This window comes from Jatropha curcas, chromosome 8, assembly GCF_041381405.1.
Source record: "Jatropha curcas cultivar XTBG-Jc1 chromosome 8, XTBG_Jcur_1.0, whole genome shotgun sequence".
NCBI lineage: Eukaryota > Viridiplantae > Streptophyta > Magnoliopsida > Malpighiales > Euphorbiaceae > Jatropha > Jatropha curcas.
This window is the reverse complement of record NC_143158.1, coordinates 2,173,448-2,191,090: the sequence shown is the minus strand read 5'-3', so window position 1 is coordinate 2,191,090 and position 17,643 is coordinate 2,173,448. Positions and strand designations below refer to the sequence as shown.

At 36.5% G+C, this 17,643-nt stretch overlaps 3 protein-coding genes and 1 pseudogene across 4 annotated transcripts; all 4 read right to left on the bottom strand.

Moving 5' to 3' along the window:
* Positions 1 to 811: 811 nt before the first annotated feature.
* Positions 812 to 4,252, bottom strand: LOC149493986 (uncharacterized). Its single transcript, XM_089724673.1, has 2 exons — positions 1,427 to 4,252; positions 812 to 1,334 (listed from the first exon to the last, which is right to left on the bottom strand). Exons 1-2 carry the CDS (start codon positions 4,023 to 4,025, stop codon positions 925 to 927), a joined length of 3,009 nt encoding a protein of 1,002 aa, XP_089580799.1. The 5' UTR covers positions 4,026 to 4,252; the 3' UTR covers positions 812 to 924.
* Positions 4,253 to 6,669: 2,417 nt separating this feature from the next.
* On the bottom strand, positions 6,670 to 8,241 carry LOC149493985 (putative 3-hydroxyisobutyrate dehydrogenase-like 1, mitochondrial pseudogene; annotated as a pseudogene).
* Positions 8,242 to 10,313: 2,072 nt separating this feature from the next.
* LOC149493984 (uncharacterized) lies at positions 10,314 to 13,785 on the bottom strand. Its single transcript, XM_089725247.1, has 2 exons — positions 10,929 to 13,785; positions 10,314 to 10,836 (listed from the first exon to the last, which is right to left on the bottom strand). The coding sequence occupies exons 1-2, from the start codon at positions 13,525 to 13,527 to the stop codon at positions 10,373 to 10,375; spliced, it is 3,063 nt and encodes a 1,020-aa protein (XP_089581373.1). The 5' UTR covers positions 13,528 to 13,785; the 3' UTR covers positions 10,314 to 10,372.
* A 927-nt stretch (positions 13,786 to 14,712) lies between these two features.
* LOC149493983 (putative 3-hydroxyisobutyrate dehydrogenase-like 1, mitochondrial) lies at positions 14,713 to 17,571 on the bottom strand. 2 transcript variants are annotated; one of them, XM_089725243.1, is made up of 2 exons: positions 16,315 to 17,571; positions 14,713 to 14,943 (listed from the first exon to the last, which is right to left on the bottom strand). In XM_089725243.1, the coding sequence occupies exon 1, from the start codon at positions 17,354 to 17,356 to the stop codon at positions 16,319 to 16,321; it is 1,038 nt and encodes a 345-aa protein (XP_089581369.1). In that variant the 5' UTR covers positions 17,357 to 17,571; the 3' UTR covers positions 14,713 to 14,943; positions 16,315 to 16,318. The 2 variants fall into 2 exon arrangements, with proteins under 2 accessions (XP_089581369.1, XP_089581370.1); XM_089725244.1 differs by lacking the exon at positions 14,713 to 14,943 and adding an exon at positions 15,193 to 15,827.
* Positions 17,572 to 17,643: the final 72 nt, after the last annotated feature.

Below are 17,643 nucleotides of genomic sequence, written 5' to 3'. Positions count from 1 at the left end.
TTTACCTTTGAACTTGTAATTACAGAAAAAAAAAAATTTAAAAATTGAGTTATTTTTTGCTCAATTTGCCTCAGCAACTCACTATCAAAGTGCAAGAAGTCTCATGATATCAGTTTATGACCTCAGTAAAATACAAATTCAATGCTAGGCTTTTTTTTTTTTTTAATTGTAGTCTCAAATTAAATTTTATTTCTTTTCAAAAAGTAGTAGGGTAAAAGTCCAAAGATCCTTTTTGACTTGACCAATTCTTTGGTCGTTGAGGAAGTCTTTCGGATGCACCATGAGTTAAATTATATCTTTTTAACAAATATGCTAAACACGTGATTTGTTTTATATGGGATGATGATGATCCCTTCATACACTTCGAAAAAATATGTAATGGGCCTGTCAAGTGTCAAGTGCATCCCTGGACCAGTAACCTGGAAAGTCAAGTAGCAAAAAGTTGGCCCATTTAGCCCACAGCAGAAAGCTTTGCTCTTGACAATGGGGGCCGGGCCCCTCAGAGATCGACTGCGAGCATTTGTCAATGTTTAGGTCCAAAGGCAATTTTTATATGACTCAATAAATTCGGGTAAAGGCAATAGATCGGATTTATCTGATTTTTTTATCGGATTTAACTACTGACTTCAAAAATTAAAACTAATCAACATTTTATTTGAAATATTTAATTAAAAATTAATGAAATTTAAAATATCATATAATATTTGACTATTTGGTCTTTCATATTTATTATCTAATTTCTCATATATATATATATATATATATTGGAAAATTTTAAAGGGAAACAATAATAGGAGCCAGATACTCGGCCTGAAGTCTAACTCACTGTATGCTTGCCTAAAAATATTATATATGTATATATTACAAAGTTTAAGATACTCTACTTTTGCTGAAACTACAAGTAGTTTTGGGGGGAAGATGAGACTACAAGTTATCATCACTATCTGACATCTGTCCTTGCTTTGAATAAAATAAGGGAGCGTCATCATTCTCTCTTCCATTTTCTTCAAGTCCATAAGCAAGTGGATTTCTGCATCGAACAAGGATCTGCAATACCTCTCTCATGGAAGGCCTAGCAGAAGGCGATTTGCTGGTACACCTAACTCCAAGTTTAAAAACAATGGTCATTTCATCCAAGTATGATGCCTCTTTTATCTCCTTATCCAAGGCATCAACAATTGCTTTTCCTTCATTCATGTAAAGCCATGCCCAATCGGCCAGGCAAGTATTCTCATCCCCAAAATTAGCCTCCTTTCTGGTTGTTAGTTCCAGAAGCACAACTCCGAAGCTATAGACATCAGTTTTCTCATTCACTCTTGAGGTCACAGCATATTCTGCAGTTCGAAGTTGTGAAACATAAAACATTTTATTTAAGTGAACTCTTTACTTACTTATTTTGGTAATGGAAACATGAATTTTTGCAAACCTGGAGCTATATAGCCAAAAGAGCCAGCTACAGTTGATACTGTGGCTTTGCCGTGCTTAACCAACAATCTTGCCAAACCGAAATCAGCAATTTTTGCATTGAAAGAAGAATCTAGCAGAATATTGCTTGATTTGACATCTCGATGAATAATAGGAGGCAAGCAGTCATGGTGCAAGTAAGACAGGCCTTGTGCAGCTCCTATTGCAATCCGAAACCTCGTAGGCCAGTCTAAGTAGACACTTACCGATCTTTTCTTCACATGCAGCCATTGGTCTAGGCTTCTTTTCTCCATGTACTCATAAACAAGAAGTTTTGAATCATCATTACAAATACAGCAAAGCAGCTTAACTATGTTCAAATGCCTTATTCTACTCAATATTTCAACTTCTGCTTCGAATTGTTTCTCGAGCTTTTGCTCTAACTTTCTTTCACTCAATATTCTCTTCACAGCAACAAAATCGCCTGATCTGCTTATAGCAACACGGTAGACTTTTCCTGATCCTCCAGTTCCTATCAGGTTACTTTCTGTTAATTGTGACAGAATATCTGATTCAGTGAAACTCAATTTTTGGAATGAGGTAAACTTCCATGTTGAATTTAATCTGCACTTTTTCTTCTGATGAACTCTGATAATTAAAAATGAGAGTAACAAAGATAGCACAGAAGCTGTTGCAAAAACTGCTGATATTAAAGCTATGAATTTTGTTGATCTTCTGCTTGATTCTTGGGGTTTAGAATTGCAAACGTGAAGATTTAGCAATGAATTACTGGCACAAAGGCCAGGATTGTTCAAGAAACTGTTGTTATAAGCAGAAATTTCTAGCTGACTTGGAATTTCTCCTGAAAGATGATTTGAAGAAAGATTGAGAAGATTAAACTTTGGGGAGCTAAATTGGGTTGGAATATGGCCAGAAAACTGGTTATCTGACAAATCCAGGTCAAGAAGTGTAGGTAGAAGAGCAAGTTCCCCTGGAATTTCTCCAGAAAGTTGATTTCGACTCAGGTTCAGAGTATTCAATGACTTCCATGAGACTATATCAGATGGAAGCGCTCCGCTGAGTTGGTTCCTATCAAGCAAAAGAGTGGTAAGGAAAGGAAGAGCAGTTAATTCTTGAGGAATTGTACCAGATAATTGGTTATTGCTGGCATTAAAAACCACCAGATTCCTCCAAGAATCTCCAGTAGGAATCTTGCCAGAAAACCTGTTGTTACTGATCTCTAGCCGTTGAAGATTCCTTGAAACTTCAGTAGGAAGCTCTCCAGTAAACAAATTATCGCTTATCATAAAAAATTTCATATTTAAAGCTTGCCATAGACCAACAGGAATATTTCCAGAAAATGCATTATTTGAAATGTGTAACATTAGCAAACTACTGCAGTTACCAAGTGATTCTGGCAATGGTCCGCTGAGACTGCTGTCGAAAGCTACTAGTCCTACTAACTTCCCATTACTGCATAAGAATTCAGGTAGCTTCCCTGTAAACCTGTTGGAATCAACCTGGAAAGTCTCCAGCATTGAATGTCGGCCGAATTCTTGAGGGATTAAACCTGATAAATTGTTGCTGAACAAAAGAATATCTTTTATTGCGGGCAGACGGGCAATACCTTCAGGAATTTCACCAGATAATTGATTGAAGAACAAACGTAAATCTGATAATTTCGTGAGTTTACCAAAATCATCAGGAATTGTTCCTATCAAATTATTTTCTGAAAGATCAATGACAGTCAAGTTCAAAGCTTCAACGACATGAGGAATCTCACCGTATAATTTGTTCTTGTAAAGATACAGAACACTTAAATTCTTCAGCATCAACAAACTACTAGGAATCTTCCCACTTAATTCATTTCCCGATAAATCCAATCTCTCTAATGCCACCATTTCTCCAATCATATCTGGTATCTCTCCAATCAAATTGGAGTTAGAAAACCACAATTCCTTCAGTTTCTTCAGCTGAGTGAAAGTGGAAGGCAACTTTGACGGCAAAAAACTATTATAGGCCATATATAACACTTCAAGGTTAAACAACTCACCAATTTCTGAAGGGAAAGTGCCATTAAACTGATTCTGCTGAAGCTGAAGATTCCTCAGCTCCTGCAATCGTCCAATAGCAACTGGAACATTACCAGTAAAATTATTAGCATAAAGATTAAGATATGAGAGGCGAGATAAGCGGTCAATATCATCAGGAAGTTTCCCAACGAAGTAGTTTTGAGCAAGATCTAAATATTCAAGCTTGGAACAGTTAAAAAGAGATACAGGAAATGTCCCAGTAAAACTATTGTTATAAAAATTAACAACAGTAAGGTTTTTGAGGTCACAAATGAAAGGTGGGATAGTTCCAGATATGCTCATGTTGGCTAAGCCAAGACCAACAATGGAAGAGTTGTTGCTATTGCAGTTGACTCCTGGCCAAGTGCAATAAGAAGAAGAGGTAGAAGGGGTCCATTGATCAAGAACCGGTTGGTTTCGCCAGTGTTGTTTTAGTCTCAGCAAGATTTCTTGTTCTTGATCGTAAAGCTGCGAATTGGCATAGGTGAGGAGGGAAAGTAGAAGAGTGAAGAAGTGAATTGAGAGAAAAATGGGGGTTATTTTCGACATTTGGGAAATTGAGATTGAAGATGAGATTCTGGGAAAGATGGGTTCTCTTCTTGGGGTCGTGTTCTGCAGACAGAGACAAGAAATGTGAAAACCAACGGCAACTCCTTTCAAACTTCGAACATGGTTACTCTGCTCTTTTTGTTTTAAGGACGCCAACTGCAATTTTCAAGTCATCTGTCAACCGGGCCCTTTGTTTTTTTTTTTTTCCGTAGACTTTTCTGTTTTCGTTTAGGTGCCTCTAATTTTCTTTTTCAAAAGGAAAGCATAAAAAAAAGAAAGAAACTTTGCAAAATTTAACCAATGACATCATGAACTGTGTGAACAAATTATTATGCACTTGAAATTATAAATTTTGATAATATTATAAATATTTTCATATTAACAATAATTTTAAAATTTTTAATTTTTATATGCAATTTTTTTATGTGTAATTGACATTTTTTTTAAATAATAATTTTCACATTTTTCAATGGCTTAAATAAATATTTAAATGATCTAATTTTATAAATCAAAATATTTAATAAAATAATTTTTACAGGTTTAAGTGGTGTGAAATTATGATTATGCCCTTCAAAAAGACTAAAAGAGTAAAACTAGTGGCATTATTGCATTTCCAACTTCTCGTCTAACAACAAATTACGTGTTTAATACAATTACTCAAACGAAAGTATAAGTATATATAATAATTAATTATATTTGAAAGTCAACTTGGATAATACAACTAGAGGATCTTGCTGTTCAACAATTACATTTCTCACGCCAATTAATCCGACTTCGAGAAGACTAAGAATTATAAAAGCACACCTATGTTGAACATTGACTTTGACTTTTCCTATCATACAAGATTATTGTGAGGTGAGGTTATCTATCATTCATGGCCACATATTCGTCTCCATGACTCCTTTCTTTCCTGTCTCTAACGATGCTCTTCTCGTATTGCTTTATATAAATAAATTTTAATAAAGTTCATTTACATATTCACAGTTCCATATCTGATATAAATAAAAATTCACTTGAAAGAATTTAACATATTCAATTTTATGACATTGATTATAAAAATTCTGCACAGAAAAGTGGGTCAAGAATTTAGTTGAGAACTTCTTGAAGAATGTGAAATACAAAGAATCAAACAAATTTGCATATCAGAAGCAAACTTAGCGAGAAAAGCCTGCGGGACAAACTTCAGGGCTCAAACATGTCCATTTTTTATGAACCATATACCGTGTCCAAAGCAAGTTACAGATCCCAGGATCAACAATACAATGTGGCAGAAAGATGAAACAACCTAAAATGATATTTGATCAACTCTTTAAAGAGAGACAACTAGCTTCATTATTGATAGATATGCATCAAAAGGTACATCAGTTCATTTGAGGACAACTGAATAATCTGAAACTCTACTCCGTTGCCATCTGTATATGAATCACTAACAATTAGGAACAATCAAATCCACATGCAGAAATCAATGGACAGTATAGGCACTCAAATTTAAACAATTTATATCACCAACCTCAGTCACCAAAGAATTTAGAAAATTTCGTCGCTATTGCAGCACAAAGTTTGGAATAAATCCTAAACACCAGTTCAAACTATCCATTCAAACTATCCACGAGCGCATAGATAATTAAGAAGTAAGAACATCAAATCCAAAACGCAGAAAACAAGGGGCAGCTATAAGATCAATCTCAGTCATCAAAGAATTTAGACAATTTCATGGTTATTACATCACAAAATTTGGAATAATCCCTAAACAACAATGCAAAACAACTAGCTTGGCAAGCTTTTCCACATCACTTGCCTGGAACCAACATGAATTTTAATTTCTCTAGACGATGATCTTACACTTACAATAGCAATCAAGAAGTATTCAATCCTCAGAGAAGTATTCTATTAGCTTACAGGACCAAAATACTAATTTTTCTAAACAAAAACGGATTACCTTACAGTTACTATACAATTTACAAAATCTTAGAGAAATACAAGATATTGGATATATAACTTTCAATTCCCATAATCCTGAAATGCAGAAGTGGAGTCTGTAAGATTGTTAGTACCGTTGCCAACTACTGTTACTGCTAAAAAAGCTCACACAAACATAATCTATAACAGGGGGAAGTGACAGTCCATTCATATTTTCCAAAAAGATATTTAGCAAGGACGCAACATTCAGATGAATGTAGACCAAAACCCTATTGACTTGACCACATTCACACTTGGTTGTTAAGGAAGTCTATTGGCTTGACCATGAGTAGTAAAGGAGATACACAGAATAGCGCTCCACCCAGTGTTTGGGATCCTACTTTTGACCACTGCAAGACCAAACTGGCTTTAATTGAGCATGTTTCCTTGCAGCAATATTGGGCGATTCCTATCACTAAATTAGCACTCAAAATAATTGGATGAACTAATTTTAAAGGAGAATTTAACTTTGATTTCATTTGAATGAAGATCCAATAAAGACCCATTAACTACGAACAAGTAATCCATATAAAACTAAAATATGGAGGGTAATTATAATCAAGCATCTGCTAATACACATACCTAAACAACTAGGTAAAGTAGTATAAGATTGACAATCACTCACATACTTATGAGTCATGTATTTTGTAGGACAAGCAAGAAGGCAAATAAGAAACACCATACGGCAGAAACAACAATATGTAAATAAGAAGACTAAACACATTGTATGAAATAGCACAAGTCTCAAAATGAACTTTATGTTCATCACCAGAAATGATAATTCCATAAATCCATAATAAACAAGTGTACAGTAATTTAACTATCCACAATCGGTACCAGGCCAAGCTGCAGGTTGCAAAGAAGCCAGATTTTCAAGAGAGACATTGTTGAGCCTCTCCAGAGCCAAAATGAGCGCTTGGGTACCCAAATTACCTTCTCCATGAGCCTTAAGCGACAAATAAAGCTGTTGAGCTAAAGCCAATCCTGGCAATGCAAGACCCATGTTTTGACACTCCTTTAAACAAATCCCCAAGTCTTTCACAAAATGGTTGATATAGAACCCTGCCTCAAAATCCCTCTTTAATATTCTAGCGCCGTATGATTCAAGGGACTTTGACCCGGCAGCGCCTGTAGATATGGCGTTTAAGTAGTGTTCCACGTTGAGTCCAGCTTTATATGCATAAATAATCCCTTCCACTAGGCCAACCATGGTACAAGCTATGGTAATTTGATTTGCCAGCTTCGCAAATTGGCCTTTGCCAGGAGCACCCATGTAATTAAGCTTTCCCATGAGAGCAAACAGGGGATTCAAGCGATCGATAACTGCTTCATCCCCTCCAGCGAATATTGCAAGGGTTCCATTCTTAGCACCGCGGTCACCTCCGGAGACTGGAGCATCAATAGAGTGGCAATTTTTGGCGGATGCCGCTGCGGAGATCTCGGAGGCGAGGGAGGGATCGGATGTGGTCATGTCAACGAGGATTCCACCCGGGCGGAGGCCTTGGAGAGCTCCAGTGGTGGAATCCAGGAGGACTTGACGGACGTCGGAGGGAAAGCCGACGATAGAGAAAACGACATCAGATTGAGAGGCGACGGCAAGAGGAGATTGAGCAAGGTTGGCCCCCATGTCAACGAGAGGCTGGGCCTTAGAGAGGGTCCGAGTGAAGACGGTGAGACTGTAGCCGGCTTTGATTAGGTGGGCACACATGGAGCGGCCCATAACTCCGGTGCCAATCCAGCCAACGCGGGTGTTTGATGGGCTGGCAGACTCGGTGGTTGTGGCCATTGAGCGGCGGAAGAACAGCGATAAAGGGAGAGTGAAGTGGATGCGAGAGGTGTTGAAGTCGTGAGATCGTGAACGAAGGAGTGATAATATCATGTCTTCAAATTATATCCGTTGGTAGTAATGTTATATCATCTGCTGTGTTGACATTCACTTTGTTTGTATACGGCTATACGCCACATTTTAATTCTCACATATTTAACAATCATTTTGAAAATTTGGGAGTTAAATTCAGTTTTCTGATCCTGAAACCATTGGAAACATAAAAGAAAAAGAAGTCTTTAGGAGACGATCAGCTGCGAATTATAATTGGGATGATTGATGATAATGGAATTGGACTGAACTCCCAGTTTTATTAATGAAAGAATGCTCCAATTAGTAAGAGATTTACAAACACCAACACATGCAAACTCATTCACCATTCATCCATCCATTGCTATCCAACTCATTCTAGGATCAAACAAGTACTGCAGAAACAAAATAAAACAGAGCAAGAAAACAATGGCTTGCTTTAGATTTAGATGAGTTGAAAAGAGTAGCTATTACCAAAAGTTGGGGCACAATTCACATTGTTCCTCCTATTACCAAAAATGAAAAAGAGAAATTCTACTACCATTTTTTTAAAAAAAAAACAAAGCTTCCATAAAAGTACAAGACAATGTAATACTTCTAAGCTATGATTACAATTTTCTCACTCCATTCAAGGCTTTCCTGTATACTTCCTTTACTTCCAGATCAACAAACTTTCAATTCAACGAAGAGATTGATTGATCAGCCATTTTAAAAAGACGTTGCTTTTATGATAACGACGTTATGGTTGTTAAGCAAGTCTTTTACTTACTTTCCCTCCACAAATCTCTTTTTCTTTCTTTTATTTTTTATTTTTTATTTTTTATTTACATTTGGGTTGTTGGATGATTCCTATATATCATTGCCCTAAAATAATAGGTGAAACGAACGTAATAAACCAAACATCAAAGTTCTATTATTGACCAAGTCAAAGCCATAATCCATGTTTCTCAGCAACCAAAAGCTACACTTGGGTTCTGCATGTCCACTCAACAGGATGCTCCAATTTTTGATAGATATACATGAAAAATCTAGGTACTGCACAAGTGTAGGAATCACAAACAATTAGGAACCTCAATCCAACAAATCAATCTGAGTCATCGTTGTTGAGACGTTGGAAAATTTGGAATGAACCCAAAACAGTAGTCAAGCGACAAGCTCGCAAGCTTTTCCACATCACTTGTCGCATTATGTCGAGATGGAATCAATCCAATGCACAAGGCAATGAACCTGAGGTAGATGTAATAGAATAGGATATTGTAGTTTATAAGAAAAATGAATTTTGAGCCCTTTTTATAAAGGTCATGGAGTTTAATTTCTTTACAACATTTTCTTGCAAATACGTATTCAATTCTTGGATGAGTATTCTATTAGCTTACAGGACCAAAATACTAGTTTGTCTAAACAAAAATGGGTTATTTTATTGCAAAATCTTGGAGAAATTCAAGATTTTAGATATATAACTTTCATTTCCCCCTAATCTTGAAATCTAGAAATAGAGTCTGCAGGATCCTTAGCGCCAACTTCTTTTACTACTACTAAAATTGCAACAGAAATGTAATTGTACGACTTCAACTAACTTAATGAAAAAATATATATATAATAATATGCAACAGTGCGATGATGTTCCACTCATGTATCAGTGGGAAAAAAAAGTTCAATTACCCTTTGAACTTGTAATTACAGAAAAAAAAATGTAAAAATTGAGTTATTTTTTGGCTCAATTTGCCTCTTAACTCATTATCAAAGTGCAAGAAGTCTCATGATATCAGTTTATGACCTCAGTAAAATACAAATTCAATGCTAGGCTTTTTTTTTTTTTTTTTTTTTAATTGTAGACGCAAATTAAAATTTATTTCTTTTCAAAAAGTAGTAGGGTAAAAGGCCAAAGACCCTTTTTGACTTGACCAATTCTTTGGTCGTTGAGGAAGTCTTTCGGATGCACCATGAGTTAAATTATATCTTTTTAACAAATATGCTAAACACGTGATTTGTTTTATATGGGATGATGATGGTCCCTTCATACATTGCGAAAAAATATGTAATGGGCCTGTCAAGTGCATCCCTGGACCGATAACCTGGAAAGACAAGGAGCAAAAAGTTGGCCCATTTAGCCCACAGCAGAAAGCTTTGCTCTTGACAATGTGGGCCGGGCCCCTCAGAGATCGACTGCGAGCATTTGTCAATGTTTAGGTCCAAAGGCAATTTTTATATGACTCAATAAATTCGGGTAAAGGCAATGGATCGGATTTATCAGATTTTTGGATCGGATTTAACTACTGACTTCAAAAATTAAAATTAATCAACATTTTGTTTGAAATATTTCATTAAAAATTAATGAAATTTGAAATATCATATAATATTTGACTATTTGGTCTTTCATATTTATTATCTAATTTCTCATATATATATATATATATATATATATATATATATATATATAAAGGGAAACAATAGTAGGAGCCAGATACTCGGCCTGTAGTCTAACTCATTATATGCTTGCCTAAAAATATTATATATGTATATATTACACAGTTTAAGATACTCTACTGTTGCTGAAACTACAAGTAGTTTTGGGGGGAAGATGAGAATACAAGTTATCATCACTATCTGGCATCTGTCCATGCTTTGAATAAAATAAGGGAGCGTCATCATTCTCTCTTCCATTTTCTTCAAGTCCATAAGCAAGTGGATTTCTGCATCGAACAAGGATCTGCAATACCTCTCTCATGGAAGGCCTAGCAGAAGGCAATTTGCTGGTACACCTAACTCCAAGTTTAAAAACAATGGTCATTTTATCCAAGTATGATGCCTCTTTTATCTCCTTATCCAAGGCATCAACAATTGCTTTTCCTTCATTCATGTAACGCCATGCCCAATCGGCCAAGCAAGTATTCTCATCCCCAAAATTAGCCTCCTTTCTGGTTGTTAGTTCCAGAAGCACAACTCCGAAGCTATAGACATCAGTTTTCTCATTCACTCTTGAGGTCACAGCATATTCTGCAGTTCGAAGTTGTGAAACATAAAACATTTTATTTAATTGAACTCTTTACTTACTTATTTTGGTAATGGAAACATGAATTTTTGCAAACCTGGAGCTATATAGCCAAAAGATCCAGCTACAGTTGATACTGTGGCTTTGCCGTGCTTAACCAACAATCTTGCCAAACCGAAATCAGCAATTTTTGCATTGAAAGAAGAATCTAGCAGAATATTGCTTGATTTGACATCTCGATGAATAATAGGAGGCAAGCAGTCATGGTGCAAGTAAGACAGGCCTTGTGCAGCTCCTATTGCAATCCGAAACCTCGTAGGCCAGTCTAAGTAGACACTTACCGATCTTTTCTTCACATGCAGCCATTGGTCTAGGCTTCTTTTCTCCATGTACTCATAAACAAGAAGTTTTGAATCATCATTACAAATACAGCAAAGCAGCTTAACTATGTTCAAATGCCTTATTCTACTCAATATTTCAACTTCTGCTTCGAATTGTTTCTCGAGCTTTTGCTCTAACTTTCTTTCACTCAATATTCTCTTCACAGCAACAAAATCGCCTGATCTGCTTATAGCAACACGGTGGACTTTTCCTGATCCTCCAGTTCCTATCAGGTTACTTTCTGTTAATTGTGACAGAATATCTGATTCAGTGAAACTCAATTTTTGGAATGAGGTAAACTTCCATGTTGAATTTAATCTGCACTTTTTCTTCTGATGAACTCTGATAATTAAAAATGAGAGTAACAAAGATAGCACAGAAGCTGTTGCAAAAACTGCTGATATTAAAGCTATGAAATTTGTTGATCTTCTGCTTGATTCTTGGGGTTTAGAATTGCAAACGTGAAGATTTAGCAATGAATTACTGGCACAAAGGCCAGGATTGTTCAAGAAACTGTTGTTATAAGCAGAAATTTCTAGCTGGCTTGGAATTTCTCCTGAAAGATGATTTGAAGAAAGATTGAGAAGATTAAACTTTGGGGAGCTAAATTGGGTTGGAATATGGCCAGAAAACTGGTTATCTGACAAATCCAGGTCAAGAAGTGTAGGTAGAAGAGCAAGTTCCCCTGGAATTTCTCCAGAAAGTTGATTTCGACTCAGGTTCAGAGTATTCAATGACTTCCATGAGACAATATCAGATGGAAGCGCTCCGCTGAGTTGGTTCCTATCAAGCAAAAGAGTGGTAAGGAAAGGAAGAGCAGTTAATTCTTGAGGAATTGTACCAGATAATTGGTTATTGCTGGCATTAAAAACCACCAGATTCCTCCAAGAATCTCCAGTAGGAATCTTGCCAGAAAACCTGTTGTTACTGATCTCTAGCCGTCGAAGATTCCTTGAAACTTCAGTAGGAAGCTCTCCAGTAAACAAATTATCGCTTATCATAAAAAAACTCATATTTAAAGCTTGCCATAGACCAACAGGAATATTTCCAGAAAATGCATTATTTGAAATGTGTAACATTAGCAAACTACTGCAGTTACCAAGTGATTCTGGCAATGGTCCGCTGAGACTACTGTCGAAAGCTACTAGTCCTACTAACTTCCCATTACTGCATAAGAATTCAGGTAGCTTCCCTGTAAACCTGTTGGAAGCAACCTCGAAAGTCTCCAGCATTGAATGTCGGCCGAATTCTTGAGGGATTAAACCTGATAAATTGTTGCTGAACAAAAGAAAATCTTTTATTGCGGGCAGACGGGCAATACCTTCAGGAATTTCACCAGATAATTGATTGAAGAACAAACGTAAATCTGATAATTTCGTGAGTTTACCAAAATCATCAGGAATTGTTCCTATCAAATTATTATCTGAAAGATCAATGACAGTCAAGTTCAAAGCTTCAACGACATGAGGAATCTCACCGTATAATTGGTTCTTGTAAAGATACAGAACACTTAAATTCTTCAGCATCAACAAACTACTAGGAATCTTCCCACTTAATTCATTTCCCGATAAATCCAATCTCTCTAATGCCACCATTTCTCCAATCATATCGGGTATCTCTCCAATCAAATTGGAGTTAGAAAACCACAATTCCTTCAGTTTCTTCAGCTGAGTGAAAGTGGAAGGCAACTTTGACGGCAAAAAACTATTATAGGCCATACGTAACACTTCAAGGTTAAACAACTCACCAATTTCTGAAGGGAAAGTGCCATTAAACTGATTCTGCTGAAGCTGAAGATTCCTCAGCTCCTGCAATCGTCCAATAGCAACTGGAACATTACCAGTAAAATTATTAGCATAAAGATTAAGATATGAGAGGCGAGATAAGCGGTCAATATCATCAGGAAGTTTCCCAACGAAGTAGTTTTGAGCAAGATCTAAATATTCAAGCTTGGAACAGTTAAAAAGAGATACAGGAAATGTCCCAGTAAAACTATTGTTATAAAAATTAACAACAGTAAGGTTTTTGAGGTCACAAATGAAAGGTGGGATAGTTCCAGATATGCTCATGTTGGCTAAGCCAAGACCAACAATGGAAGAGTTGTTGCTATTGCAGTTGACTCCTGGCCAAGTGCAATAAGAAGAAGAGGTAGAAGGGGTCCATTGATCAAGAACGGGTTGGTTTCGCCAGTGTTGTTTTAGTCTCAGCAAGATTTCTTGTTCTTGATCGTAAAGCTGCGAATTGGCATAGGTGAGGAGGGAAAGTAGAAGAGTGAAGAAGTGAATTGAGAGAAAAATGGGGGTTATTTTCGACATTTGGGAAATTGAGATTGAAGATGAGATTCTGGGAAAGATGGGTTCTCTTCTTGGGGTCGTGTTCTGCAGACAGAGACAAGAAATGTGAAAACCAACGGCAAACTCCTTTCAAACTTCGAACATGGTTACTCTGCTCTTTTTGTTTTAAGGACGCCAACTGCAATTTTCAAGTCATCTGTCAACCGGGCCCTTTGTTTTTTTTTTTTTTCCGTAGACTTTTCTGTTTTCATTTAGGTGCCTCTAATTTTCTTTTTCAAAAGGAAAGCATTAAAAAAAGAAAGAAACTTTGCAAACTTTAACCAATGACATCATTAACTGTGTGAATAAATTATTATGCACTTGAAATTATAAATTTTGATAATATTATAAATATTTTCATATTAACAATAATTTTAAAATTTTTAATTTTTATATGCAATTTTTTTATGTGTAATTGACATATTTTTTTTAAATAATAATTTTCACATGTTTCAATGGTTTAAATAAATATTTAAATGATCTAATTTTATAAATCAAAATGTTTAATAAAATAATTTTTATATATTTAAGTGGTGTGGAATTATGTATTAGGCCCTTCAAAAAGACTAAAAGAGTGAAAATAGTGGCATTATTGCATTTCCAACTTCTCGTCTAACAACAAAGTACGTGTTTAATATAATTAAGCAAAAGAAAGTATAAGTATATATAATAATTAATTATGTTTGAAAGTCAACTTGGATAATACAACTAGATAATCTTGCTGTTCAACAATTACATTTCTCACGCCAATTAATCCGACTTCGAGAAGACTAAGAATTATAAAAGCACACCTATGTTGAACATTGACTTTGACTTTTCTTGTCATACAAGATTATTGTGAGGTGAGGTTATCTATCATTCATGGCCACATATTCGTCTCCATGACTCCTTTCTTTCCTGTCTCTAACGATGCTCTTCTCGTATTGCTTTATGTAAATAAATTTTAATAAAGTTCATTTACATATTCACAGTTCCATATCTGATATAAATAAAAATTCACTTGAAAGAATTTAACATTTTCAATTTTATGACATTGATTATAAAATTCTGCACAGGAAAGTGGGTCAAGAATTTAGTTGAGAACTTCTTGAAGAATGTGAAATACAAAGAATCAAACAAATTTGCATATCAGAAGCAAACTTAGCGAGAAAAGCCTGCGGGACAAACTTCAGGGCTCAAACATGTCCATTTTTTATGAACTATATACCGTGTCCAATGCAAGTTATAGATCCCAGGATCAACAATACAATGTGGCAGAAAGATGTAACAACCTAAAATGATATTTGAGCAACTCTTTAAAGAGAGACAACTAGCTTCATTATTGATAGATATGCATCAAAAGGTACATCAGTTCATTTGAGGACAACTGGATAATCTGAAACTCTACTCCGTTGCCATCTGTATATGAATCACTAACAATTAGGAACAATCAAATCCACATGCAGAAATCAATGAACAGTATAGGCACTAAAATTTAAACAATTTATATCACCAACCTCAGTCACCAAAGAATTTAGACAATTTCGTCGCTATTGCAGCACAAAGTTTGGAATAAATCCTAAACACCAGTTCAAACTATCCACGTGCGCATAGATAATTAAGAAGTAAGAACATCAAATCCAAAACGCAGAAAAGAAGGGGCAGCTATAAGATCAATCTCAGTCATCAAAGAATTTAGACAATTTCATGGTTATTACATCACAAAATTTGGAATAATCCCTAAACACCAATGCAAAACAACTAGCTTGGCAAGCTTTTCGACATCATTTGCCGGGAACCAACATGAATTTTAATTTCTCTAGACCATGATCTTACACTTACAATAGCAATCAAGAAGTATTCGATCCTCAGAGAAGTATTCTATTAGCTTACAGGACCAAAATACTAATTTTTCTAAACAAAAACGGATTACCTTACAGTTACTATACAATTTACAAAATCTTAGAGAAATACAAGATATTGGATATATAACTTTCAATTCCCATAATCCTGAAATGCAGAAGTGGAGTCTGTAAGATTGTTAGTACCGTTGCCAACTACTGTTACTGCTAAAAAAGCTCACACAAACATAATCTATAACAGGGGGAAGTGACAGTCCATTCATATTTTCCAAAAAGATATTTAGCGGGGACGCAACATTCAGATGAATCTAGACCAAAACCCTATTGACTTGACCACATTAACACTTGGTTGTTGAGGAAGTCTATTGGCTTGACCATGAGTAGTAAAGGAGATACACAGAATAGCGCTCCACCCAGTGTTTGGGATCCTACTTTTGACCACTGCAAGACCAAACTGGCTTTAATTGAGCATGTTTCCATTCAGCAATATTGGGCGATTCCTATCACTAAATTAGCACTCAAAATAATTGGGTGAACTAATTTTAAAGGAGAATTTAACTTTGATTTCATTTGAATGAAGATCCAATAAAGACCCATTAACTACGAACAAGTAATCCATATAAAACTAAAATATGGAGGGTCATTATAATCAAGCATCTGCTAATACACATACCTAAACAACTAGGTAAAGTAGTATAAGATTGACAATCACTCACATGCGTATGAGTCATGTATTTTGTAGGACAAGCAAGAAGGCAAATAAGAAACACCATACGGCAGAAACAACCATATGTGAATAAGAAGACTAAACACATTGTATGAAATAGCACAAGTCTCAAAATGAACTTTATGTTCATTACCAGAAATGATAATTCCATAAATCCATAATAAACAAGTGTACAGTAATTTAACTATCCACAATCAGTACCAGGCTAAGCTGCAGGTTGCAAAGAAGCCAGATTTTCAAGAGAGACATTGTTGAGCCTCTCCAGAGCCAAAATGAGCGCTTGGGTACCCAAATTACCTTCTCCATGAGCCTTAAGCGACAAATAAAGCTGTTGAGCTAAAGCCAATCCTGGCAATGCAAGACCCATGTTTTGACACTCCTTTAAACAAATCCCCAAGTCTTTCACAAAATGGTTGACATAGAACCCTGCCTCAAAATCCCTCTTTAATATTCTAGCGCCGTATAAATCAAGGGACTTTGACCCGGCAGCGCCTGTAGATATGGCGTTTAAGTAGTGTTCCACGTTGAGTCCAGCTTTATATGCATAAATAATCCCCTCCACCAGGCCAACCATGGTAGAAGCTATGGTAATTTGATTTGCCAGCTTCGCAAATTGGCCTTTGCCAGGAGCACCCATGTAATTAACCTTTCCCATGAGAGCAAACAGGGGATTCAAGCGATCGATAACTGCCTTATCCCCTCCAGCGAATATTGCAAGGGTTCCATTCTTAGCACCGCGGTCACCTCCGGAGACTGGAGCATCAATAGAGTGGCAATTTTTGGCGGATGCCGCTGCGGAGATCTCGGAGGCGAGGGAGGGATCGGATGTGGTCATGTCAACGAGGATTCCACCCGGGCGGAGGCCTTGGAGAGCTCCAGTGGTGGAATCCAGGAGGACTTGACGGACGTCGGAGGGAAAGCCGACGATAGAGAAAACGACATCAGATTGAGAGGCGACGGCAAGAGGAGATTGAGCAAGGTTGGCCCCCATGTCAACGAGAGGCTGGGCCTTAGAGAGGGTCCGAGTGAAGACGGTGAGAGTGTAGCCGGCTTTGATTAGGTGGGCACACATGGAGCGGCCCATAACTCCGGTGCCAATCCAGCCAACGCGGGTGTTTGATGGGCTGGCAGACTCGTTGGTTGTGGCCATTGAGCGGCGGAAGAACAGCGATAAAGGGAGAGTGAAGTGGGTGCGGGAGGGGTTGAAGTGGTGAGATCGTGAACGAAGGAGTGATAATATCATGTCTTCAAATTACATCCGCTGGTACTAATGTTATACCATCTGCTGTGTTGACAACTTGACATTCACTTTGTTTGTATATGGCTATACGCCACATTTTAATTCTCACATATTTCACAATCATTTTGAAAATTTGGGAGTTAAATTCAGTTTTCTGATCCTGAAACCCTTGGAACAAAAAAGAAAAAGAAGTCTTTAGGAGACGATCAGGTGCGAATTATAATTGGGATGATTGATGATAATGGAATTGGACTGTGTGAACAAATTAGTAAGAGATTTACAGACATCAA

Coding starts and splice junctions, on each gene's coding strand:
- LOC149493986 (XM_089724673.1), bottom strand. CDS start 4,025: ATGTCGAAAATAACCCCCATTTTTCTCTCAATTCACTTCTTCACTCTT. Junction 1,335..1,426: donor TTTTGGCTATATAGCTCCAG/GTTTGCAAAAAT, acceptor TTCGAACTGCAG/AATATGCTGTGACCTCAAGA.
- LOC149493984 (XM_089725247.1), bottom strand. CDS start 13,527: ATGTCGAAAATAACCCCCATTTTTCTCTCAATTCACTTCTTCACTCTT. Junction 10,837..10,928: donor TTTTGGCTATATAGCTCCAG/GTTTGCAAAAAT, acceptor TTCGAACTGCAG/AATATGCTGTGACCTCAAGA.
- LOC149493983 (XM_089725243.1), bottom strand. CDS start 17,356: ATGATATTATCACTCCTTCGTTCACGATCTCACCACTTCAACCCCTCC.